At 45.9% G+C, this 27,023-nt stretch overlaps 1 protein-coding gene across 1 annotated transcript in view; it reads right to left on the reverse strand.

Moving 5' to 3' along the window:
• The window catches only part of ZNF652 (zinc finger protein 652), an 86,839-nt gene that overhangs the window by 33,924 nt on the left and 25,892 nt on the right, over positions 1-27,023 (reverse strand). The window contains exon 2 of the mRNA XM_068263898.1: positions 10,374-11,458. Coding sequence (XP_068119999.1) covers positions 10,374-11,324 — 951 coding nt within the window. The 5' untranslated portion in view covers positions 11,325-11,458. The remainder of the gene's footprint in view (positions 1-10,373; positions 11,459-27,023) is intronic.

Consider the following 27,023-nt stretch of genomic DNA (forward strand, 5'->3'; position numbering starts at 1 on the left):
ACGACAAAACGTTTGAAATGCTGATTACAGCTAATGTCGTTTGACTGGTCAATGGACTAGATCAAATGACGGATAAAACGACTTGTTGTTTGAAAGTCTATTGTGCTGGGCATACACGGCTCATTTTTTATTATCAATCGAGCCGCTGATGGCTCGATTGATAATATCCGACGTGTCCGCTCACCGCGCTGGATCGATACCGCGTTCGATCCCCGCGGGCGGACAATGGAAGAAACGAAGCGCAGATAAGGAAGTGACGAGCGGCTCGATTCTGGCGCACAAACGAGCTGTGTATGCCCAGCATGAGTGTCAAACTAATAGACTTTCCAACAACAAGTCGTTTGTACACATGTACAGACCTAACTGTCGTTTGAATGACAGTTATAGTCCACGGATCCGCCAAGCGGATCATTTAAAACTGCTGCTATCAGTGTAACGATCGTTTGTACACATGCCAAACTGTTGTTCAAATGACAAGTCGCTCAGAAATATCAGACGTGTGTATGTACCTTTATCCCAGTATTCGCCAACTGGCATTTTCACACACGAGAGACATGTGCAGCTACTTTGGGTAGGTATGTGACATATATTCTGTATAGTGACACACGGGTGCTTAGCACAAGTATGTTAGCATTGACTGCATAGACCAGTGAGAGGCAAACTTGGCCCTCCAGCTGTTAAGGAACTACAAGTCCCACAATGCATTTGCCTTTATGAATCATGACTGTGGCTGTCAGACTCCCGCAATGCATTGTGGGACTTGTAGTTCCTTAAAGGATACCCGAAGTGACATGTAACATGACGAGATAGACACAAGGCTGTGAAGTCGGTACAAAAATCTTCCGACTCCAACTATTTCTCCTCGGTTTATGAAACCACGACTCCGACTCCAACTCCGACTCCGGGTACCCAAAATGGCTCAGACTTCTCGATTTTGACTCCTTAGTCTAATACTTAACAGGGCTGTGGATTTTTTTACAGAAATCATCCGACTCCAGACTCCTCAGTTTATGAAATCAATGACTCAGACTCCAACTCCGGGTGCCTAAAATTTCTCTGACTCCAACTCCACAGCCCTGGATAGACATGTGTATGTACAGTGCCTAGCACACAAATAACCTTTTTTTCTTTCTCTGCCTGAAAGAGTTAAATATCAGGTATGTAAGTGGCTGACTCAGGCCTGACTCAGACAGGAAGTGACTACAGTGTGACCCTCACTGATAAGAAATTCCAACTATAAAACACTTTCCTAGCAGAAAATGGTGTCTGAGACCAAGAAAGAGATACAAAGGGGAATTTCTTATCAGTGAGGGTCACACTGTGTCACTTCCTGTCTGAGTCAGGACTGAGTCAGCCACTTACATGCCTGATATTTAACTCTTTCAGGCAGAGAAAGAAAAAAAGGAACACAGCATAGTTATTTGTGTGCTAGGCACTGTACATACACACGTCTATCTCATCATGTCACATGTCACTTCAGGTATCCTTTAACAGCTGGAGAGCCAAGTTTGCCTATCACTGCCATAGACTTCCCTAACTGCTGAAGAACTGCATGTTCCAGCATGCCCAGACAGCTCACAGAACAGGAAAAAGCAGCCTGCCTATGGCTGCAGTAAAGGCTCTGTGCCATTATTTCTCTCTCTCTATATAAAGATAATACACCACTTTTATGAATACTGCTAATGTCGCACCCCAGTTATCCCACTTATCTCATTCACAACACGACCTGTTATTTTACTGACGGTTCGGAATAGAAGCTCCGAAGAGAATTGTGACTCTGGTAAATGGGGCGGATTCGATAAAAGGTAGCCGAGGTCTTTCCCATGATGGCAACAATATCGCTGATTGCTTTTGAAGAGCAGTAAATGGAATCTGATGGCCATTATGGATCACAGTATTACTGCTTTGTGAATACCTAAGTCAGCGGTTTCATCTGGGAGTCAGCTGAGGCAGCCAAATACTAAACAGTAAAAGGATGTCAGAAGGTCTGTGCCGGCCTTCAGGTAAATTAAAACAATTCCCCCCCCCCCCCCCCCAACTCAATCAATCCCTTGTGACTGTTCCTCTTTGCTATGGTGTGGATAGTTCTGGCCAGGTTCCCAATATCTCCTGGAGGCAGCAGGTGTTACAGCAGTGCAGCAACCTGGCCTCCCCCCATGTGCCACTTGGTAGGGGCCGTTCTAGCTGTTACAGCCCCGGACCAGACTCTCCTATGGAATCCTTCTGGGGGTGTGGCTACAACAGAAGGTCACAATGGAAGGGGTGGGGTCGGCCATTCAACCTCTCTCCCTGTGGGAGTGTAGCAGGTTCAGGAGAGATAGGAACCCAGACAGCCTAAATCTTAGGCAGAGAGGCGTGGCCTGGAGAAGGCACCAAGACCAAATTAATCCTGGGCAGGGGGCGTGGCCTGGAGAAAACCCAGAAAACCTAAATCTTAAGCAGAGGAGCATGCCTTTGCGAACACATCAAAACAGCCTGCATACAAGCCTAATGTGGGGAGGAGCCAATTTGGTCAGCTCAGGGAGGGTAAAAAGTCATTTACCTCACCTCTGAAGTTGAGCTGCAGAATATAGGGTGGGAGGTGATGAATAAGGGGGGGGGGGGGGGGGGGGCATAGTCTAAAGCTCCATCTACACCATACAATTTTTTATCCGATTTGATTCATTGATTCAATTAAATAAGACATGTCCGATCAGGATTCGATTCAATTCGCCATTGTTTTGCAATCGAATCGAATCCTGATCGGACATGTCGGATTGGATCGAATCAATTGAATGAATCGAATTGAATGCAACAAAAAAATTGTATGGTGTAGAGTCGTGGTCACATTTTTTATTTTTAACAGTCTCAAGCTAAGTGGTAAGTGGCATAGCTATTGCGGTGAGGGGGTGTTAGGAGTCTCCTCCTTCGCAGTGGAGCAGTGTAGTATTTACCTGCCCCAGCATTGTCTTGGGTCTCCACTGATCTTCCTGACAGCCACATGCTCTATGCTGCCTATCTCATGTGAAGGAGGTATGGAAGCACAGAGCGTGCGACTTCCAGGAAGAATAGAAGAGAAACACCACATTGCTGGGGCAGGTAAATATAACGCTGGGAATACACTGTTCGTTTCTGCCGTGCGTTTCTCCTCTCGATCGTTTTTGCCGCTCGATTCTGCAGTAGATTCTTTTATCTTCCGCTCATTTTTCTTATCTTTTTCCATTCACTTCTATCAGAAATCGAGCGACAAAAGAATAGAAAGGGAGATCGGTCCAGTGTTCTCCCCAGGCCCTTTTAGCCGGGTGCTGCACCCGGCTAGTTTTGGTGAGCACCCGGCTGTCATCGGCTCACCTCCTCCTCTGCTGCAAGCAGAGTTGTGCAGAGAAGCACCGGCCCTGCATTCTCTCATCTCGCCCCACCCGACTAATTTTTCATGCTAACCAGCTGGGAAAAAATTCTGGGGAGAACATTGTCGGAAATTATCCATCGAACCATCTAATCACCTAAAAAAAACCGAACCGTGTATTGGCAGCATTACATTGAGATGGTGTCGGGGGAAGGTGTGTTTTATCAGTTGCCGGTGAGGGGCAATGATAATTTTGTTGAGGTGGGGGTGAGCGATCCTTGTGTGTTATTGCTGCAACCCGGCTGAGGCTGACAGGGACAGGAGTCCGATTACAGGCAAGTAGCCTGTGTGATGTGGGACTGCAATACAGATAAGTTCTCTGCTCCATCTCAGGCTATTCTCAATTCCTCCACTCCTCTCTCTGGGCTAGTGCAACGCCAAAATGACAATAGCAATCGCTAGCAATTTGTGAGTGTGATTTTGTGAAGTGATTTTCAGAGCGATTTTTGAATGAATTGCTCAAAAACATGCTACATGCAGTATACCTGCAATTTTGAAAAAATCACAACGCTGCTGTGGGAACACCCACATAGGGTAACATTAGCCAAGCGCTTTTCAAATCACTGTTGATTTGAAAAACGCTCAGAAGCACTCTTGGTGTGCAGCAGCCCTCCCTCATTCACCTTTGTTTCCCTCTTCCCCTGGAGCTGGCTGTGTGTTCTTGTCATACAGGAAAGCTAAATAAAAGTGCAATCCTGGTGAGGCAAAATATTATTATTTAGTATTTATGTAGCGCCGACATCTTCCGCAGATGCATATATCCCTGCATCATATGGGTATCGCTTGCGCTATGTGACACTATGTAGCATATTCCACTGAATTGTCCAAACTAAGTCTATCTCCTGTTCCTCTCTTGGGGAGTTGTTCCAGCGCTGTCCCCCGTTCACATTTGCTGCTACCAGAAGCCCTCAGAAACACTCGTGTCCTTGAGTACTTCCAAAGATAGGCAGCTCCGTAATACGCCAGCGCACTTTTGTGCATGGGCAGTATGGAGCCACCTGTATTCGGAAGCACTTGGGGACATACGTGCTTCTGGACCTTTCAGGAACCCCCCCCTTAAAAATCCTGCGTTTGCCCCTGAGGAGGGCCGTATTCGGTCTGCGAGCTTTGAGATTGACAATTGTGCTCTATAGGTTTGGTAAATGGGGAGAAAATTTGCTGAAGTTACACAAGTGAAATAATGTCTATAAGGTAGGGATTTCGCCAGCTTAAAGAGACTCTGAAGTCTAATTTTTCCATGTTTTTTTTAATGTATCATGTTTAGCACTATAGCCTAAAAGGAATCTCCATAATCCCGCCGAAAAACGAGGGTTTATTAAGAGAGAAAAACGACCTGCAAAGTTCCACGACTTTGCCGCTCGCAGATTGTGCTGTCCTGGAGAGGCAGAGCTTTGAGCTGTAGCTCTGCCTCTCCGCAAACAATCTCCACCTCCTCCCCGCCCCTCTCAGTGAAAGAAGACTGAGAGGGGCGGGGAGAGGCAGCGATCCGCAGAGACTGACTGCGGAGGAGGCAGAGCTTTAGGCTGGAGCTGTCTCTGCGGATCGCCGCCTCTCCCCGCCCCTCTTAGTCTTCTTTCACTGAGAGGGGCGGGGAGGAGGCGGAGATTGATTGCGGAGAGGCAGAGCAACAGCTCAAAGCTCTGCCTCTCCAGTGCAGCACAATCTGCGAGCGGCAAAGTCGTGGAACTTTGCAGGTCGTTTTCTCTATTAATAAACCCTTGTTTTTCGGCGGGATTGTGGAGATTCCCTTTAGGCTATAATGCTAAACATGATTACATTAAAAAACATGGAAAAAATGAGACTTCAGAGTCTCTTTAAAAGGACACTTAAGCCAGAAAACAAAAATGAGTTTTACTCACCTGGGGCTTCTACCAGCCCCCTGTAGCAGTCCTGTGCCCTTGCAGCCGCTCACTAATCCTCTGGTCCCCCGCTGCCAGCTAGTTCTGCCTCTACCAGCCCCCTGCAGCAGTCCTGTGCCCTCGCAGCCCCTCACTAATCCTCTGCTCCCCCGCCACCAGCTAGTTCTGCTTCTACCAGCCCCATGCAGCCATCCTGTGCCCTCGTAGTCACTCACTGCTGCTCCAGTCCCCCGTCACCAGCTAGTTCTGCTTCTACCAGCCCCATGCAGCCATTCTGTGTCCTCGTAGTCACTCACTGCTGCTCCAGTCCCCCGCCACCAGCTAGTTCTGCTTCTACCAGCCCCATGCAGCCATCCTGTGCCCTCGTAGTCACTCACTGCTGCTCCAGTCCCCCGTCACCAGCTAGTTCTGCTTCTACCAGCCCCCTGCAGCTGTCCTGTGCCCTCGTAGTCACTCACTGCTGCTCCAGTCCCCCACCGCCAGCTAGTTCTGCTTCTACCAGCCCCATGCAGCCATCCTGTGCCCTCGTAGTCACTCACTGCTGCTCCAGTCCCCCGTCACCAGCTAGTTCTGCTTCTACCAGCCCCCTGCAGCTGTCCTGTGCCCTCGCAGTCACTCACTGCTGCTCCAGTCCCCCACCACCAGCTAGTTCTGCTTCTACCAGCCCCCTGCAGCTGTCCTGTGCCCTCGTAGTCACTCACTGCTGCTCCAGTCCACCGCCTCCAGCTAGTTCTGCTTCTACCAGCCCCATGCAGCCATCCTGTGCCCTCGTAGTCACTCACTGCTGCTCCAGTCCCCCGTCACCAGCTAGTTCTGCTTCTACCAGCCCCCTGCAGCCATCCTGTGCCCTCGTAGTCACTCACTGCTGCTCCAGTCCCCCGCTGGCAGCTAGCTCTGCTTCTACCAGCCCCATGCAGCCATCCTGTGCCCTCGCAGTCACTCACTGCTGCTCCAGTCCCCCTCCACCAGCTAGTTCTGCTTCTACCAGCCCCCTGCAGCTGTCCTGTGCCCTCGTAGTCACTCACTGCTGCTCCAGTCCCCCGCCTCCAGCTAGTTCTGCTTCTACCAGCCCCATGCAGCCATCCTGTGCCCTCGTAGTCACTCACTGCTGCTCCAGTCCCCTGCCACCAGCTAGTTCTGCTTCTACCAGCCCCCTGCAGCCATCCTGTGCCCTCGTAGTCACTCACTGCTGCTCCAGTCCCCCGCCACCAGCTAGTTCTGCTTCTACCAGCCCCATGCAGCCATCCTGCGCCCTCGTAGTCACTCACTGCTGCTCCAGTCCCCCGTCACCAGCTAGTTCTGCTTCTACCAGCCCCCTGCAGCCATCCTGTGCCCTCGTAGTCACTCACTGCTGCTCCAGTCCCCCACCACCAGCTAGTTCTGCTTCTACCAGCCCCCTGCAGCCATCCTGTGCCCTCGTAGTCACTCACTGCTGCTCCAGTCCCCCGCCACCAGCTAGTTCTGCTTCTACCAGCCCCCTGTAGCAGTCCTGTGCCCTCGCAGCCCCTCACTAATCCTCTGGTCTCCCGCTGCCAGCTAGTTTCGTTCTTGCCGACAGGCCCGTCAGGACTGGCCACGCGTAGCTTTATCTGCATTCCCCACTGTAATTAGCGCTATTGCGGCCGCAACGCGCTGCCGCATATCTATGCGTAGGTAATGTGGCAACGCGTATTTTTGTAAGCGTTGCGGCCCGCAATATCGCTAATTACAGTTGGGAATGCGGAGAAAGCTACGCGTGGCCAGTCCTGACGGGCCTGTCGGCAAAAACAAAACTAGCTGGCAGCGGGGGACCAGAGGATTAGTGAAGGGCTGCGAGGGCACAGGACTGCTGCAGGGGGCTGGTAGAAGCAGAACTAGCTGGCAGCGGGGGACCAGAGGATTAGTGAAGGGCTGCGAGGGCACAGGACTGCTACAGGGGGCTGGTAGAAGCCCCAGGTGAGTAAAACACTTTTTCTGGCTTAAGTGTCCCTTTAACAGCTTGGGGCCCTCCTTTATTGCACTTTGTTTCATAAAAATACACCAAATGGTTTAAATTTTTGGTATTGCTGAACTACAGGCTGGTCCACGTAAGCACTTGGAGCCATGCTGCTGTAATAGATGCAGCCTGGCATTGTCCTGCTGAAATAAGACCTTTCCTGAAAAAGACATCAACTGGGTGAGCACATGCTGCCTCGCACAGTCGAGTCCGGGCTTGTGCATGCGCAGTACAGATGCGCAGTACAGATGAGCAGTATAGATGCGCAGTACAGATGAGCCGGTCTTTGGAAGCACTTGGGGATGTGAGTACTTCCAAAGACTGCCTGAGGAGCACCAAAAACACAGCCGGTCACATAACATCAATGGGGAACAGAGCTTGAAAATCAAACCCACCACTAGGAAAACTGTCACTAAGTGTACTTCTAGGCCAGGGGTAGGGAACCTACAGCTCGGGAGGCAGATGTGGCTCTTGTGATGGCTACATCTGCCTCACATACAAATCAGTGGGGTTGATTTACTGAGCTACACGGCTCAAGCAACACAGCTCAGTGTGGCAGCGCAAGTAACATTTTAAAAGTAGGCACGCTACTGCTGTAGCATGCACTACTAACTTACTCACGCTACCCCAAAACTAACGGCTCCTCCAATCGTCCCACTCTGGGCCGTCAGGTCTAGTGACTTTGTAGGACGAGATCCCCGCATTTTGATTGGCCCAATAGGCTGCCAGCCTATTGGGTCAAAGTGCGGGATCTCGTGCTCATGTGAACTGTTTCAGTTTGAAACATACTGTATGGCTCTCAGGGAAATACATTTTAAAATGTGTGGCGTTTATGGCTGTCTCAGCTAAAAAGGTTCCTGACCCCTGTTGTGGGCTGTCTGCACAGTATGGAAAGAGACAGTTACGCAACCAACAGCCAGCCTAGAGGCAACGTTACCTGAGAGAAAGAGGGCGACACCTGTAAAAAGTGTTGTGTCACAGGCGGTTATATGTTTTTAAAGAGAAACTGTAAGCTAAAAACGACTCCCCGCCAGCGGGTAGCTTATGTCCACTTTACCGGGGAAAACCTGGTATTTCTGGCATATGATATTTCACCTCATGACACTGGTCCGCGGCTGTAGGCTTGAGCGTTTAGCCTTCTGGGTAGTGACGTCCTTTCCATCGTCCCATGAGGTTATTAAACTTTATTTTGTGAACCAGTGGGGCTGGAATTCACATAGGTAGTTAAGGAGTCCCCTTCCCTAGCCTCCAAATTTGGGTTGTATGGGTGGTTTAACTGCTAAGACATCACCTGCAGTAGTATTGAATGTGAAATGTGGCAGCACAATCTGACACAGAATTCTACACAAAATGCTGTTAAGTAAAAAGCTGACTACAGAAGATCCCCTCATAGGATGATGGGGAAGACATCACTACCCAGAAGGCTAAGCGCACAAGCCTACATCCGCGGACCAGCGCATGAGGTGGGCGGGGCATGTGCCTTAAAGGTGAAATATAAAAAAAATGCTGGATTTGACATGCCAGAAACACCAGGTTTTCCCTGGTAAAGTGGACATAAGCTACCCGCTGACGAGGAGTTATTTTTAGCTTACAGTTCCTCAGGCAAATGCAGATTACCAGAAAACCAAGAAAACGTGACGATCATAACCTGAGTGAAGGCGGGCTACAATTCTCTATAGAAGCCTCCTGAGTGGTTGCCTGGAAAGGATAACTAATTTTGTGACTGCACCATTAGTTGTTAGTCCATTTGAGCTACAGTGAGCCTTAACCACTTCAGGACCACAGTGGTAAACCCCCCTAAGGACCAGGCTATATTTTTCTAAATAGGCCACTGCAGCTTTAAGGTCAAGCTGCAGGGTCGCACAACAGCACACTAGTGATCCCCCCCCCCCCTCCTTTTCTTCCCACCAACAGGGCTGTCTGTTGGTGGGGTCTGATCGACCGCCCAGGTTTTTTTTTTGTTTTTTTTAATCAATAATTGTTACTTTTTTTTTTATAAAATTGACTTTTATTCTTTCTTCCCTGCTCCCTCCCTCTCCCTGCCAGCCAATCAGCGTGATCAGCTGTCATAGGCTTCAGCCTATGACAGCCGATCACTCCCCAGCATATGGAGGGGACAGGCGTGTCACACTGCTGACCCCAGTACAGCGCCGATCGCATCGCTGTACATGGTAATTAGATGGCTATTTCACCGTCAAGCAGGAGACTAAAGGTGGGACAGAGCTCCGCTTCCCCCCCCCCCCCCCCAAGCAGGAGATGCGCGCGCAATCTCCTGCAAACTGCAGCCCCAGGACTTGACGCCAATTGGCATTAGGCGGTTCTGGGGCTGCCGCCGGCCACTTGGGCGTGGACCAGTCTTTAGATAGTTAAAGTGATTCTGAAGCCTCTTAAAATTCCACTTTTTATTTAACAATCCCCTTCTACACTATCACCCCATCTAAAACGCTACTATCCCGCGGCAGAACGCTGTTTTCAACCCCCTCCCCAAATCCCCGGGGCAATGTTGGGGGAGTGCTGCCTTGTAGAGGCAGAGCTTAGCGCTGTATCTCTGCCTCTACTCACATCAGTCCCCGCTGACGGCAGCCTCTCCCCGCCCCTCTCAGTCTTCTTTCACTGAGAGGTGCAGGGAATAGGCGGCGATCAATGCTAATGGAGGCAGAGCTACAGCTCAAAGCTCCACCTCCCCGGGTGTTTTACATGGGGTGATAGTGTAGAAGGGGACTGTTAAATAAAAAGTGGAATTTTAAGAGGCTTCAGAGTCTCTTTAAGTCTATTGATTTTCATGCTACCTTTCATATTAGACAAAGCGTTCCAGCGCGTTACGTTGTAACGCTTCTGGGAGCTTTTAATTGTCCTGCCGCGAGCGTTTTCCCGTCGGGCGAATTACAACTAACATCGCTCCGCAACTTCCCGATGTCACGCCGCAGGTCATAACTCGTGCACGAAAGAGTTCATGCACACATTGCCTAGTGTGAAAGAGCCCTAAGGAAAGACCTCCCACTTTGGTGTCCTGTGGTTAATATTTACTGAAAATCATCTACAACGCAGCGTTTTATGGTGTTTCCCAATCCCCGGAGCCTACTAATGTTTCCCACTCACATAGCAGACTCCCCAAAAGATGCAAACACAATTATCATCAGACTGCTGCACATACCTGGATGTTCTTCTCACAATCTGTCTGAAGATGAAGCGATAACTCGCTCTCCAGGACAAACTTCTTTCCGCACTTGTCACAGATCTGCATCCTCCGATGTGTAACGTTCATGTGTTTTTCCAGATACCACCGTGTGTTAAAAACCCGTGGACATTTGTCACAGGTAAGAGTCTCCTTCTCCTCAGTTTTAGTCTTGTCAGAAGGGGATTTTGGCTCTTTGGGGGTCTTTTTCTTCCGTTTGGGAGCCTCACCACTTTTGACCTGTTCATGTTGGGGGTTGGTAAGTGATGTCACATCACCATCCCCCATGCAGGAGTTCTCAGTCTTATGGTCCTGGTTAATATGTTCCATATTGGTCTGGTTATCGGTTGCATGACATCCATTCTCTTCATCCTCTTGACTGTCCTGGTCATCCTCTCCAGAGTCACCTCCCTCCTCATCACTGCTGGTCTTCATATGAGAAGGATCCTTTCCCATCCCTTTCTCTCCTTTGGAGACATTTAAGGTTTGGTTGTTAAGGTTCACCTCCACAATAATCTGCTCTCTTTTGTAATTGACATCATCCTCATCTTCTTCTTCCTCATCATCATCCTCATCGTCGTCGTCATCCTCAGATTCTCCAGAGTTCAGTTTCTCACCTTTAACTGGCAACATCTCAGTGACTGGCTTGGTATCCCGAAAAAACGCCTGCTGCTCTGGTTCAAGAAGTGGCTTGCCTACTTTAGTGTCCATCATAATGGGGCAAAAAGGTCCACCTGTTTCTCTTTTAAATTGCTTATTTGATAGATCCAGTTCATGACTTGTATGAAAATACGGAGGTGGAACAGCAATTCGCAAGGGGTCCTCCAGACCCATTCCGGAAACATCTGGCGGGCGAACGTCCAGCATTTTTTGGCAGGAGTTGGCTGCCTGAGCCATTGGGTCAGGCTGAAGATTTGAGGGACGCAACATTATTTAATGTTCTCAGAGTCAATACAACGCTACAAAAAGGTGGATATAAGACACTTTTTCGTGAGGGCTTCCGTTTACAGCTCCGAGGATACCAGACCAAACTACTATTTGTAGCTAATGGAGATCATCCTCGTCTAAGAAATAAAATACAAAAAAAAAATTATTTATACATTTTATTTTAAAATGTATAATAACTCAAGACATAGCAAGCCATTCTACTTTTTTGAAAATGCAAGTGCATGCAATTTTGTGAAGACCATATAAAGCATGTATGCTATAAATCAAACACTTAGGAACTCATTCAATTCACTTTTTCTTTTAGGTGAAATTTTCACACCAAATCAACAAAACCTTTTAAAGCGGACCCAAACCAAAAATATCTAGTTGCACCACTCTGACACATACAAAGATAAATAAACACTCCTTCAAGCCTATGAGCATTTCAGTGCATGCTTTTCACCCTTCTCTTTTCATAACTAGGGTTATACAGGTGGCAGCCATTACTTCTGAGCTTAGTAGGAGGTTTTAGATCATGGGTGTGTATGTCATCAGCTCCCCTCCCTCACAGGGGCGTCTATGTGAAATCTCACACAAGCTGAGATCACCTCCCCTGTGACATCAGTAGCAGCCTGTGTTTTGTTTTTATATCTCCTCCACCAGTCTGCCGGATTCTGTCCCGGCAATATGAAAGGAAGGGAGGGGTTCCTCCAATAAATGTAAAATTATTTTATATTTGTCATCATGCAGCTGAAAAAAAGGCTGCTATTATCATTTAGAAAATAGATTTCTTTTCTGAAATCTTGTATTTTTAATTTGGGTCCACTTAAAGCGGAATAGAACCCTGCATTTCAACTTTGCTCTAAAACATTCTTTACAGCATATTATATGCAACCAGCATATTTTTTTTTCCTAGACCAGCATTGGAAGGGTTAAACACAGAGGTTTAAAGTTCCGTGGAGAGATATGCAGAAGTTCATTTAGATACATTTAACTAAATAGAATGTAACAAGTGATAAATGTTACACACTCTTTGGCTGTCCTCCAGCTCCTTCTCAGTCAGAGAGAGTGAGTCACCTGCCACACTTAGATACATTTATGTAAACAAAATGTATCCATGTCAGCTTCCAATGGGTCTGCAGTTCTGTCCAGGAACTTGAAAGCTCTGTGTAACCCTTCCAATGCTGGTCTAGTAAAAAAAAAAAAAAAAAAATGCTGGTTGCATATAATATACTATAAATAATGTTTTAGAGCAAAGTTGAAATGCAGGGTTATATTCCGCTTTAAAGCCACCAGCGAGCAAATAAATAAATACAAATAATTCTTATATTTTTTCACCTGCTTTTCGGTACTTTTAATTTGAAAGTGCTGAAAAGTTATTTAAACAGAAGATGAAAGGTAGGAAAAAAAGTGAAATGGATATGGGCCTTAATGAGCAATAGCTGTATTTATGCCCCCACATTTATGGCCAGCTTTAAGCCCCATGCAAACATATTGGTGGCCAAATTGAGGGTCTGTAATCATTGCAACCGATACGCCTTTGGCAGCCAGTTTCAGTTCATGTATGATCGATCGGGACCCCCAACCATACAGCAACACTACCATGCATGAGCATATATATATGCATCCTTCAGGTTCAGTCAAGCAAGGCATACTATTACTATGGGGGGGGGGGGGGGGGGAAGAGCAACAAGAGCATGGGGTACAATAGGGCGGCTTCTGGTAAGTGGGGACAGAGGGTAACAATGCACTCAGTTGCTGAATCGAGGAGTATATGGAAGCTGCCATATTTTTTAAATACCACTTGCCTGGCAAACTTGCTGATCTATTTGGCTGCAGTAGTGTCTGAATCACACCAGAAACCAGCATGCAGCTAATCTTGTCAGAATTGACAAACACCTAATGTGCTGCATGCTTGTTCAGGGTCTATGGCTAAAGACTTGTACCAGCAATGTTCTGTGGGATGAACAATCATTAACGTTACCTCGCGACGTGGTTAAGTGCACGAGATTAACCCGAACCACATTTTGCGATGCGCACCAGTGGATCTGTAAGATCTGTTAACTCCCGTGCAAAGCGTCGCCATCGTTTGTTCTCCTGTTCCCGCCTACTTACATTTCCGTGAGTAGGTAGAGGGTTCGGGGAACGCTTGTTCGTCGAAACGTGTCGCTGTAAGTTTCCCCAATCAATCTTCAGGTGAGTATTGAGTTTAAGAGTATTAGAGGCAGAGGATCAGCAGGATAGTTAGGCACCTGGTACTGCATAAAACGAAATAAACATGGCAGCCTCAGTATCACTCTCACTGTAGGTTACCTTTAACAGACCTTGGAAGATACCTGTACACACTAGATTCACTACCTTAGCCTAGCCCTAGTTCAATGTAGCATGTTTAGAAAAGCTAATGCCTCTAGGAACAGTCTTAGGTTAGTATTAGGCATATTATAGATCTTAAAATACAAACCTGTGTCAAAAGCGTGCTAAATAACTCAAATGCATGTACAGGTATTAGGCATAGCGGTTATTAGTGGTCTCTGTTTTCATTTTTGTGGCCTGTAAATTCAATTATGTACAATTCACGTTTTAAAATGCTACCAGTGCACCTGCCTGGATTTTAGACCGTCATTACTCTCACAATGTTTATTTTTGATATAGCCATTCCAGAGAAATATTATTATTTCGTATTTATATAGCGCCGACATCTTCTGCGGCCCTGTACAGAGTATATCACAATCGAATCCCTACCAGAGTTAAATGTCTATGTATGTATTGTGTAGTGTATATCATAGTCTAGGGCCAATTTCAGGGGAAGCTTATTAACTTATCTGTATGTTTTTGGGATGTGGGAGGAAACGCACAAAGACACAGGGAGAACATACAAACTCCTTGCAGCAGGGCTGTGGAGTCAGAGTTGGAGCAATTTTGGGCACCTGGAGTCGGAGTTGGAGTCGTGGTTTCGTAAACTGAGGAGTCGGAGTCGGATGATTTTTGTACAAAATCGACAGCCCTGCCTTGCAGATGTATATAGTAAGAAAGTTGCATGAACACCTCTGACCCTGTCCACGCATCTTCTCTTTCCGCTGCACAAAGACTTTTCTTTGTGGCCTGCACTACAGCACAGCTCAGCAGCGTCTCATCTTCCTGCCCAGAATCAAAGAAAGCATTTAACCCTGCCCTCATCCTATGCATTGTGGGAAATAAGCCATGTGTGCCTCCCATAACCTTTCCCCGGCTGCAATGAGGAACCATGTCTCACGACACTCTTATTGAACCCTTTTTATTAATGTTTAAAGGTTTTATGACACACTGTGCACGGCAAAATAGTGCAGAAGGATAAATCAACACTGAACTGCAGCGCTGTCTAGCTATCAACTCACACGACAATGACCCATCATGCCAGAGACACTGTACAGCTACAATGAGGCTCTGTGCTCAATTGTCACATTAGACTGGATGGTGTCATTTGCTGGATGAATGGCAAAGTAATCCACTGTCAACAAAACACATGTGATCATACCGTAACAAACAAAGCAGCCCACAGCAATACATGAGCCGTTACTAAGTGGCTACCAGTGGGGTGAAGACTAGAGTTGGTGTTCAAATTCGGCATAGCCAATTCTAAACACCTGAGTACTCCCGATTGCCGTTGTCCAGCGCTAAACAAGCGGACAGGGTCAGGAGGCGTTCACTGGCTTGCAAGTCAAGTTACGTTTCACATAACTGATGCCTCCGACTTCCAATCAGGCTAGGCACTTCTGCAGAGGGTTTTTAGCAAATAAACTTGAAATCTCAGTATTCAGTACAACCCCCCTGCTTTGTTTAAAAAGCTTTGGTTCTAGTGAAAGGTCTACTGTTGCCTGTGGAAGCACACACTCCCTGGATGTTTCAACTGTCTCTAAGGGCTGGTTCACACTTAGTGCTTCTTCAGCGCTTTGCTGATCTCTGGTGATCAGCAGAGCTGCTGCTAATTTTCCCTTATAGATACATTCACACTGCAGCGTCTTTGGGGCGATTGCGCTGTCATTCTCATTCTAATGAACACGAATAACAAGGGCTAATCGCGCGGAATTGCGAGATCTTGCCCACCATATTGCAATTGTGGACCGAATGCGATCGTGGGGCAAGAGCCGAGTAGGAACTAGCCCTAATATAACATTGTAAGCCTGCTGTAAAGTGGCTCATCCTTGACGTACAACAAGAAAAGGAACAGCCCCAAGCCAACACTTTTTCTGCGCTACCTGTAGAGCTCACCAGCCAAGGAATGACTAGCCAAGGGGAGCAGCTGAAAGTTCTTCTTAAAGAGAACCCGAGGTGTGTTTGAAGAATGCTATCTGCATACAGAGGCTGGATCTGCCTATACAGCCCAGCCTCTGTTGCTATCCCAAACCCCACTAAGGTCCCCCTGCACTCTGCAATCCCTCATAAATCACAGCCGTGCTGTGAGGCTGTGTTTACATCTGTAGTGTCAGTCTCAGCTGCTCCCCCGCCTCCTGCATAGCTCCGGTCCCTGCCCCCGTCCCTTCCCTCCAATCAGCAGGGAGGGAAGGGATGCAGGCGGGGACTGGAGTTCTGCAGGAGGCGGGGAGAGCAACAAACTGACACTATAGAGATATACACAGCCAGCTCTGACAAGCTGTTTGTCAGCAGTGTGGCTGTGATTTATGAGGGATTGCAGAGTGCAGGGGGACCGTAGGGGGGTTTGGAATACCAACAGAGGCTGGGCTGTATAGGCAGATCCAGCCTCACTATGCAGATCACATTGTTCAAACCCAGCTCGGGTTCTCTTTAAAAAAAGTAAAGTGTTTCTCGCCTCCCACATGCTCCTAACAAGGTCAGTATGAAGTTATAGCATGAGATGCCTCCTATACGACTCCTATGCTAAATGCAACATGTTCTGTTGCTATGGAAAGGGGTGAGGGGATGGTGCAGCACACTACAGAGTGGAAGGGGTAAGGAGGAGAACAATGGCCTCAGCCAGCGCTCTGCCACAGAGGATCCTACATTCACCATATCTATTGTTAAAGCAGATCCGAGATGAAAAACTAACTATAACAAGTAACTTGTCTATATATCTTATCTAAAGTTTAGTTTACACAGCATATCTAGCTGCAAACAGCTTCAACAGTTTATGATTATTTATTCCTGTGATACAATGAGGGCAGCCATGTTCTGTTTGTCACATTGCCACAGGCTGAGAGCTGGAGATGCTATCAGTTTGCCTGTGTGTAAATTCAGTCCCCTCTCCTCCTTCCTCCTCCCCTCTGCCTCTGAAATCAATGGCTAGTAACCTCCCCCTCCTCCTGCCCAGACTGAGCTCCCATAAGCCCTTGCTACAGTGCCAAGGCACAAAAGGAGCTGTGGGCGAGGCTTGTTTAGTTTATAGGGAATAAGAGTAGTAAAACAAAACAAGAAAAGTATTTGGCTTGAGGAATGCCCTATAAACTATATGAAAGGAACACAATTATGCAATGAGTAAAAGTTTATCTTGGATCCACTTTAACTAATTGGGGCCGCCATATGCAAGCTAGATTTGCAACAGAGGTAGCCCCGCCCAAGAACTATCTAGCATGTGTAAGAAGCCTAAAGTCTGTCACACACCATGCAGTTTTCACTTCAGATCTTATTCCAGCAAATGATCAGATCGATATTCAGATCTGAAATCAATCTGATATTGAAGAAAGCTAGCATACACATAAATGCAAGTTATGTAAGAAAAAATTTAGATCAGATTTCGATCAAAAATGAATCGTTAGAAAATACACACGGAGCAACACCAGGTATTTCGATCATGTCCAGCCTGATTCTTAATGAGAAAGATCGATTTTGCGCTAGGATGGGTCGCTGGCAATCCTGGGACACACAATACATGGGTGGGGGTGGTTTAGGTGGAGACGCTAGGATGATTTCCAATAAGTTTCATGTACAGTAAGCAAGCACCTATTCAGTAAGGAGACCATGGGCAAGACTCCCTAACACTGCATATAGAGCGCTCCCTAGTGGCTGCAGCTCTGGCGCTTAGAGTCCGCCAGGAGAAAAGAGATATAAATGATATTTATCTTGTCATGATGAGATCTTGAGAGATGTATTGGCACCTTTATATGCATTTATTGGAAATCTTAAGGTGCCCATACATCTAGCAATGTATGGGCAGATCGACCAAGAGACATCTCTCTCCAATCACCTTTAAAATTTCCATTGAATGCATACAAAGATGGCAATGCATCTCCCGATCTGCCACCAGATAGACCATCCTCTCTCATCAAATCCGATCAAAGAGAGATCTCTGTGGGCAGCACGGTGGCGTAGTGGTTAGCGCTCTTGCCTTGCATCGCTGGGTCCCCGGTTCGACTTCTAGCCAGGTCAACATCGGCAAGGAGTTTGGATGGTTTCCCCCCGTTTCTGTGTCGGTTTCCTCCAGGCACTCCTGTTTCCTCCCACATCCCAAAAACATACAGATAAGTTAATTGGATTCCCCCTAAATTGGCCCTAGACTACAATACATACACTACACAATACATACATAGACATAGGACTATAGTAGGGATTAGATTGTGAGCTCCTCTGAGGGACAGTTAGTGACAAGACAATATACTCTGTACAGCGCTGCATAATATGTCGGCGCTATATAAATACTTAAATAAAAAATAAATAAATAGATCTCTTGCCTGCACATACACTGCAGACAAATTTCTAATAGATATAAAAGCATGAAATCTATTGGAAATAGTCCTGGCATCTCCACCTAACACACCTCCACCCCATATCCATATACTGCATGTTGGCTGCATTGCCGACAATTCCTGATTGATTTCAGCATGAAATCTCCCCGGAATCGGGCTTGTAACACCACGTCCGCCACCATCCCACCAAATGTTACAACCAACCCCCCCCCCCCCCCCCCCCCCTCCCGTTGCCCATGCATTCAAATCTCACCTGTTCCAGCTGCTGCAACATTTGGTGGGGGACAGCATCTGGGGGTTCCCCCACGTTAGTATCTTGTCCCGATATTGCGCACAGTCACCACTGTGCGCCCAATCAGCCACAACGGCCTGAGATGTCCAAGCATGCTCGATCAATATATCAGGGCTGTGGAGTTGGTACAAAAATCTTCCGACTCCAACTCCTCAGTTTACGAAACTTCCGACTCTGACTGCAGGTACCCAAAACCGCTCCGACTCGGACTCCTTAGTCTGATACTTACCAGGGCTGTGGATTTTGTACAAAAATCATCTGACTCCTGAGTTTATGAAATCACCGACGCCAATTCTGACTCCACAACCCTGCAATATATTCGACCAATTTTAGACCAAATTGGCCGAATCATTGAATTGGATGGTCGATTGGGCAGCACAATTGACAGGGAATAATATAGGACAGCCAACCTCTCTCATGATTCCCTGTAAAATGTGCTGTATGGGAGAACAGGTTCTCTGCGTACTTTGTTACAAAAAACAGCTTGTCCTTCAATCTAACCACATTTAATATGCCCAATTAAAAAAATAAATATATATATATACACATTTTTTCATCTCCCGATACTGCATGTCTGAAGGCCCGTTCCAACTATCGCAAATCTGCATGCACAACCAATACAACGTAAAGGGAACCTTAACTGAACGGGGGGGGGGGTAAAGAGTTTCACTTACCCGGGGCTATTACCAGCCCCCTTGCAGCAGTCCTGTGCCCTCGGAGCCACTCTGGAATCCTCCGGTCCCCCGCTGTCAGTTTCGTTTTTGACGACTCACCAGTCGGCCGGCCGCCATGCGTATTATTGGACGCATTCCCTACCGCAATTACGCGTAGTCACATTCCGCACGCGTAGCTATGCGGCAACGTGTATTTTTGTACGCGTTGTGCTCCGCAACAGCGCTTATTGCAGTAGGGAATGTGTCCAATAATACGCATGGCGGCCGGCCGACTGGTGAGTCGTCAAAAACGAAACTAAGTGAGAGCGGGGGACCGGAGGATTCCAGAGAGGCTCCGAGGGCCCAGGACTGCTGCAGAGGGCTGGTAATAGCCCCGGGTAAGTGAAACTCCTTACCCCAGTTCAGTTAAGGTTCCCTTTAATTAGCCTGTTTCCACTTGTCAGGAAACCAGTTTTTCTGTAAAAGGAAAAATCTGCACAGCAGAGCCATCAGAATCTGCAGACTTAATAGGAAATTCGCATGCGCTTCCGCAATGCAAATTTTCTGTGCGAATTCACGTACGTTTTCGCCTAAAATCAATGTAAAAGCACACGGGCACTGACATGGTTAAATTTGCATACTTACAAAAAACGCAAAAACGTAAGCAAATTTGGGGTAAAAGGAATTTGCACAAGTGGAAACAGGCCCTAATAGCTGCGTATAACGAATCACTCCCTGAATGAAGCCACATATAGTGCAAGTCTCCAGTACAGCTATGCTGCGTGCGTTCTGGGGATTTACAACATATAAAAGCGAGAACGCTGATTATTAACAGAAAAATAATCACAAAAGCGGAATGCATTCTTCACAGAAATTCAATATCAGCCTTTGGAGACGAGCCACGAGATGAATGGGCCAATCACAGCAGTGCTCAGCCTGTGAAGATGCAGATGGTAAATGCAGCTCTGTGGACAAGACAAGCCTATGGTTGTACACGCGCTCCCACCTGCACAGCTAACAACAGGGACGTGTTCAGCAGCATAAAGGGTCACTGTCATCCAAGCACAAAGGGGGAAACTGACAGAGGCACACGCAACGCACACAAACAGCATTTGCCTTCAACGCACAACATAGAAGTAAATGTATCAATGTACTAGTCAAAAAAGGTCACATTTACAGCAAAATGTTATTTAAAAAAAAAAAAAAAAAAATCAAACATTTAAATCTCTCCCTCAAGGATAAACCAATGTTTTTAAATTTAATTCCCACAATAACCAGCAGACAGACCAAAGGCTAATTCCACCAACCTGGGTAAAACAATAAGGATCTGTGGTGTGATTCAGTAATTGTGTGTAAAGCTCTGTACACATGCAAGATTAAAGTGAACCTCCGGACTAAAAAGGCTTGGCGTTTCTTTGATGCTGGGTACACACGTTGCGATTTCCCGCGTGATTCGCGGGATCGATTCCATCGATTCGATTATTTCCAACATGTTCGATCATGTTTCGATGGATACAGCAGTCGATTTTGCATACTTAATATGCAAAGTCGACGGCTGTATCCATCGAAACACGAACATGTTGAGAATAATAGTATCGAATCGATCCCGCGAATCACGCGGGAAATTGTAACGTGTGTACCCAGCATAACCGTTTCACAGCATCAGAACTGTGTTTTTCTTATCAAAGCCTGATTATTAGCTGCATAGAAGCTAAGCTCCACTCCATCAAAGAAATCTGCCCGGGCATTTTTCCCCTGATGCTGTGCAAAGCATGATGGGATTTCTGATAATGTTTTTATTGCCTAGCAACTGGGAGGGGTGATCAGGACACAGGACAGTTGGAACTGTGTCTCCTGCTCCCTGTCACCTCCTTTCAACCAAAAAGATGGCTGCGATTATGAAATCACAAACATTTGCCTGTTCTTTTAAAACAGGGTGGGTAAGATATTATATTTCCTATCAATTTTAATTAGCATAACTAATGTAACTTAATGACAGTATGTTTGTTTAGGCTGAAGTTCCTCTTTAAAGTTGGTGCGCATAAACCAGCAACGCCACTCAAACAACATTACCCATCAAATGGAAACGACACGTGGTTTAAACAACGTTCATACACACCGATATTTGAAATGATTATGTCTAATACCCTGCATGTAACTGACAGTCCACGTGACATGCGCGCATTTTCCAAAACAACAATGCACATTCCCGGCCGGCGGCATCCGCCCAACACTTGTCTGAATTGATACCAGAATACCAGATATCAGCTGCTCATCATTTAAAATAGTTTGACTACATTTTTATAATAAATGTCATTCGATATGGTGATATGTGTAGTTAAGACGTTTATCTGCCGTGTGTATATTCAGTGTTTTCCCCAGGCTCTTTTAGCCGGGTGCTGCCCCCGGCTGACATCTGCTCATTTCTCTTATCCTCCTACAATGCTGTAAGCAGAGCTGCATCTGCCCTGCATTCTCCTGTTGCGCCCCACCCGGCTACTTTTTCATGCCGCCCGGCTGGGAAAAAATTCTGGGGAGAACCCTGATATTGTTTACATTCACACACTATACCACAATTGGCTGGGCCATTCATTGACAACAATCAATGCGTGTACAGGTGTCCCCCGAGCTCATATCAAAGTACACCTGAACTGAGAGGGGCATGGAGAAGAGAACAGGGGGAGCGGTAGGCGTCGGCACAGATCATAGTATATGCCTGCGCCCCCATTTTCCATGTTTTTTTTTCAGCTCTGGTATCCTTTAAACAATGCAGGTGAATTTGCTGAGCATATTCCAAAGTAACAGGATTTTTCCTGGATTGTTGATTATGAGTGAAGGTGAACCTGGGATGATCACATTTGATGCTGCTCCTCCAGAGCAGTATAGTGATAAAGTTCATGGTCTACCTGACACTTCACCAATACAGACAGGAAGCACAGGACCTATAATACACGGAATAAAGGCAGTCAGCTTTCCTCTGCTACTAGCTACCGGCATTACACCTAATACAATAAAAGAAAAAGCTGCTTCTGCAGAAAGTATCAATTACAGGAACAGATAATGCTTCCATTCCAAGCTTGCAATGCATTAGTCAAGTGTACACAGAACGTATAACCGGCTTCTCCCGCTGCCATACAATAACCCATTCACTCTTTCCTGGCCAGGATACAGGTGAAGCCAACAACCACTACACTACATTTCAGGGACAGCTTCTTTTCCGTTTTAAACATTTAAAATAGATTTTGCAAAAAACAAAAACATACCTCACCATTTCACATTCCGAAAATCTGAAAGCTACTAAATAGCACTGGTGAGTGTGTGATTATATCAGGTTTGCTGCAAATATTGGGAAGAAGTTTGAAGGACACCCGAAGCATAAATAAACTATTGAAATAAAAATCTTCCTTCTCCTAAAAAGGACTTTTTAAGATATTCCAGTTTCATTTTATGTTTAAATCTACTTTTTAAGTTTTAACTTTTTTTTTTTATTGTTTTTGCTCAATGACACATTCATTGAAGTATGCCAGAACTAAAATCTGTGAACTATTGACCCTTTTTATCTCTTTCTTGCTCTCAGAAGCCATTTTCTGCTAGGAAAGTGTTTTATAGTTGGAATTTCTTATCAGGAAGGGTCACACTGTAGTCACTTCCTGTCTGAGTCAGGACTGAGTCAGCCACTTACATACCTGATATTTAACTCTTTCAGGCAGAGAAAGAAAAAAAGGAACACAGCCTAGTTATGTGTGTGCTAGGCACTGTACATACACGTGTCTATCTCATCATGTCACCTCGGGTATCCTTTAAGAATTGTTCCATAATCCTGGCGGGCTAATAATTTGCCCTCAACTGTAGCTCTGGCTAGTGTGGAAAGGGGTTAGCAACTTTTCTTTTTAGTACTGTCTGTGTCCCCACTGAAGAAATCTCCCCTTACATCCTGTCTCTGGAACATTAAAGTGAACCATAGAGATGGGATAATTGTCTGTCTTTATGCTCAGCCGGTAATGTGGCCAGTTGTGCTGGAGGAAGCCACAGGAAGTATAAATGCACCAAATGTTCCCGTCTCAGGCACAATTTAACCACTTCAGCCCAAGAGCAATTTTCACATATAGGCGCTGCTCCCATTTATTCGCCAATAACTTTATTACTCCTTATCACAGCTAAATGATCTATATATTGTTTTTTTTCAGGACAAATTCGGCTTTTAGTGTGTGTCAATTTTGTTTAGTAATCACCTTATTTTCTATGCATTTTAAATGGAAAATGAGGGAAAAAATTGAAATAAACTATTTCTCCATTTACATCCATTATAGCTTGACATTAAATAGCGCTGACTATAAGTTAAACCCACTAATTTTATTTGCTCATCCATCCGGGTTATTGCAACATTTAGATTATGTTCCTAGCACAATGTGTGGTGACAATATTGTATTTGGAAATAAAGGTGTCTTTTTTCAGTTTTTTGTTTTCTCGTTGTACACTATCCTTGATTACAAGGCCTTATTTTGAAAAAGAACAGTAATATACCCTCATGGCATACATATTTAAAAAAAAACAGGTTCCTAAGGTAACAATATATGTTGTTTCTTTCATATTCTGTCACTTTGTTTTCATTTTACAAGTCTTATTTTGGTACAGAATATGCGAAAATGTAATTTCTTTTGATTCAGTTTCTGACAAAAAAAAAAAAAAAAATACAGGAGACATGCGCCTCAACCCTAAAACGCTTTAAACTCTATTCTACTACTTATCACGGTTAAATTGATACCACATATGTCACTTGTAGTGTTGCTAAAACTTTCCCAAGTTTGATCAGAATTCTGAAAATGATTTTTTTACGTTTGAGTTTGTCCCCATCTATTTTTCATGTGACATGGTTCACAGCTTTTAGACACACAAAAATGTATTCTACAACTGGTCGCGGTTAAAATGATACCACGTGCCTCATTTAGTATCAAACTGGTGGTGCACTCTCCACAACTACACTGGACAAACATATTCGTCCACTTAAGGGGAGATTTCTTCAGCCATGATGTTTAAATTGAACGAAAACCATTTGGTGTAGAACGATTCAGGCATCAAATGAAAGAGGAGAGCACAAGCTACAGAAAGGTATGTATCTTTAAGTACTTTGCAGTACTGGTCGGAGTCTTAAAAGGCATACCCATGAGAGGTGCTCGGAGTCCCTGTAATGGGTTGTAACTAGTACTGGGGACAGAAAATAAGTAACGGCAATAAAGTCCACTCAATTATTTTACTTCTCCACAAAAATGCTTTGTTTATAGCGGTCTCCCCTCAGTCTAGAGCAGAAATTGTCAAGGAAGGCAGATAATGCGGCGTGCATGCTTGTATGCTGCGGTGGAGTTCTACTCTCTTATCACACTATCCAAACACGACGCTTCTTTTTCTGAAATTAGGCTGTTGCTCGAAAATGACAGAAAACCAACATTTGTTTTGGCTAGCGGAACGTGCGAATATCAGAAAACAGTTGGAAAGCTTTGCCTCTAGATGAGAATCTGCAGTCTTGCCAATCATTACAGATGTGGATCTTTTATGGCCACCAATCAAGCATCTGTCAGTCTATCCTCAGAGCCACAACCACGCATGGTAAATCTGCACTGAATTTCTACTGACATCCTACAGGGGGAGCCCTGACTGCAATCACTGCTCACAGTATTCACACATTTCCAACACCTTCCAGCTTTGTCTGGATATAAAATAAATAGATAGAAACAAACCATAATCCAGGCACTTCCCTTTCCTGCATTATAAATACTTACACAAGGTCTGCCTGAAAACAAACTCATGAGGATAATGATTTGTATATGTAGTACAGCGAATAGAACATCAGTAGAAGATATGAGTGTCATATTGCTTCCAGTACAGGAAGAGTTAAGAAACGTCACTTCTTATCTATGCAAAAGAGCTTCTCTGAGCTCGCTGACACAACTTGGGACTTCAGATGAAGTCCTGCAGGATGGAGATGTACTGCACTCAGTGCAGAGACTAGTTAAAGTGTACCAGAGACGGCACTAATGTGTGTATTTTTTACTTACCTGGGGCTTCCTCCAGCCTCGCCGTCCTCTCCGGCAGCTCGTTATTGCCTCTGGTAATCTGGCCAGTCGTGCACTTCTGTGCATGCGCCCCGGCCGTGCTTCTATTCCCTGTACAGGCGCAGAATACAACCGGCTGCGAGAGATGGACGCTGGGTGCTCGCGCAGCCGGCTAGATTAGAAAGGCATAACGCTTAAACTAAACATCTTTCCCCCCATCTTTCGGTGTCCTGGCAATCCAGCGCTGCGACCCCCCCCCTAACAGCAGCAAAGTACATTTTTACCTACCGTGATCCTGCGCAGGCGCACTAGCGGAAATAGCTAGTGCGCCTGCGATAGGAAATAGCTGAACCCGTCGGATCTGCTCTACTGTGCAAATCCTTTGTGCCTGCGCAGTAGAGCAGATCCGATCGGGTTTGACCATTTCCGCCTGAACCCAAATAAAGAGCTGCTAGTGCGCCTGCGCAGGATCGCGGTAGGTTAATATTGCCCGCGCACCCTTGTCAAGCCTTGTCGAGGGACTTTCGGCAAAGCCATCGCTGAATTCCACCAAGCTAGAGGACAGGGAAGCCTTATTGGGAGCCTGAGGCTTCCCCCTCCCCAGGCAAGTACCCACCAGAGGGTTTTTTTGTTGTTGAAGTGTGCCTTTAAATGAGCTGAGAGGCGTTCTATGCAGCTATAGACAAGACAGGTGCTGCTTGGATTAGAGCCTATGCTCTCTCTCTCTCTCTCTCTGCCAATGTGAGGCACAGACTAACCAGCAAGCTCATGGTGACCCAGAACTCATTGGGGTGTGTAAGGGACTACAATGGTCCTAAAAGCCCCCTTACTAAGATGTTAAGAAAAACAAAAGTTTGCTTTCCTAAAACAGAAAGAATTTGCGATAATTCAGGTTGGAGTGCATATATTCAGCAGTGATGCTCTGGGAGACATCTCGAGCTCACTCCAACCTGAATTATTGCAAATTCTTTCTGTTTTAGGAAAGCAAACTTTTGTTTTTCTTAACATCTTAGTAAGGGGGCTTTTAGGACCATTGTAGTCCCTTACACACTCCAATGAGTTCTGGGTCACCATGAGCTTGCTGGTTAGTCTGTACCTCTCGGTTTACAAGCCCTACTCCATAGAGCCAAATTAATCCATGCCATGCACTGATGAGGATCAAACAATCCAAAACAGTCTGTATGCATGTTGGATTATTATGGCTCTGTACAAATTAACAAGCTGACACATCATTGCATTCCAGCGGTTCTGGAGGTGTGTTTAGCTTCTAAGGAAGACAATGGTTAATTTGCATATATTCAGCAGTGGTGCTCTGGGAGACATCTCGAGCTCACTCCAACCTGAATTATCGCAAATTCTTTTTGTTTTAGGAAAGCAAACTTTTGTTCTGCCAATGTGAGTAATATACTATTTACCTGGTTCCACATACAAGGACCAGTTCACAATCATCTTCGCTAACCTCAATGGCCTCAATTCACTAAGCAGTTTAGACTAGTCTACTGATGGTTTGGTCAGTTGCATCAAAAGGCGCATACACACGCCATACTTCCGCAAACGACGGGCCCGTCAGACCCTCCCGCTGGGCGGACGTTCTGCCGACAGTAGCACGTGTGTACAAGCTGTTAGCAGACTGATAAAACTGTTTCTGCCAGATCAGCTGAGCGGGAGGGTCTGACGGACCCGTCATTTGCTAAAGTATGGCGTGTGTAGGCGCCTTAAAATACCGCACAGAATTACTTTATGGACAGAAATCAGCTGGTCTAATCTCTGTCAGAGGAAGTAGGTGTGGTCACTCCTTGTTTGCCTTTGTGAATTGTGTAATTACTGAATGTAAGACTAGGTCTAAAGCCCCATCTACACGATACAATTCTTTGTGCGATTCGATTACGATTCTATTTACGATCCAATTAAATCTGACATATCCGATCGGGATTCGATTCAATTCGATTTGCCATTGCAAAACAATGGCAAATCGAAATTAAATCGGATCCCGATCGGACATGTTGGATTTAATCGGATCGTAAATAGAA

This window comes from Hyperolius riggenbachi, chromosome 12 (assembly GCF_040937935.1).
Source record: "Hyperolius riggenbachi isolate aHypRig1 chromosome 12, aHypRig1.pri, whole genome shotgun sequence".
Lineage (NCBI taxonomy): Eukaryota > Metazoa > Chordata > Amphibia > Anura > Hyperoliidae > Hyperolius > Hyperolius riggenbachi.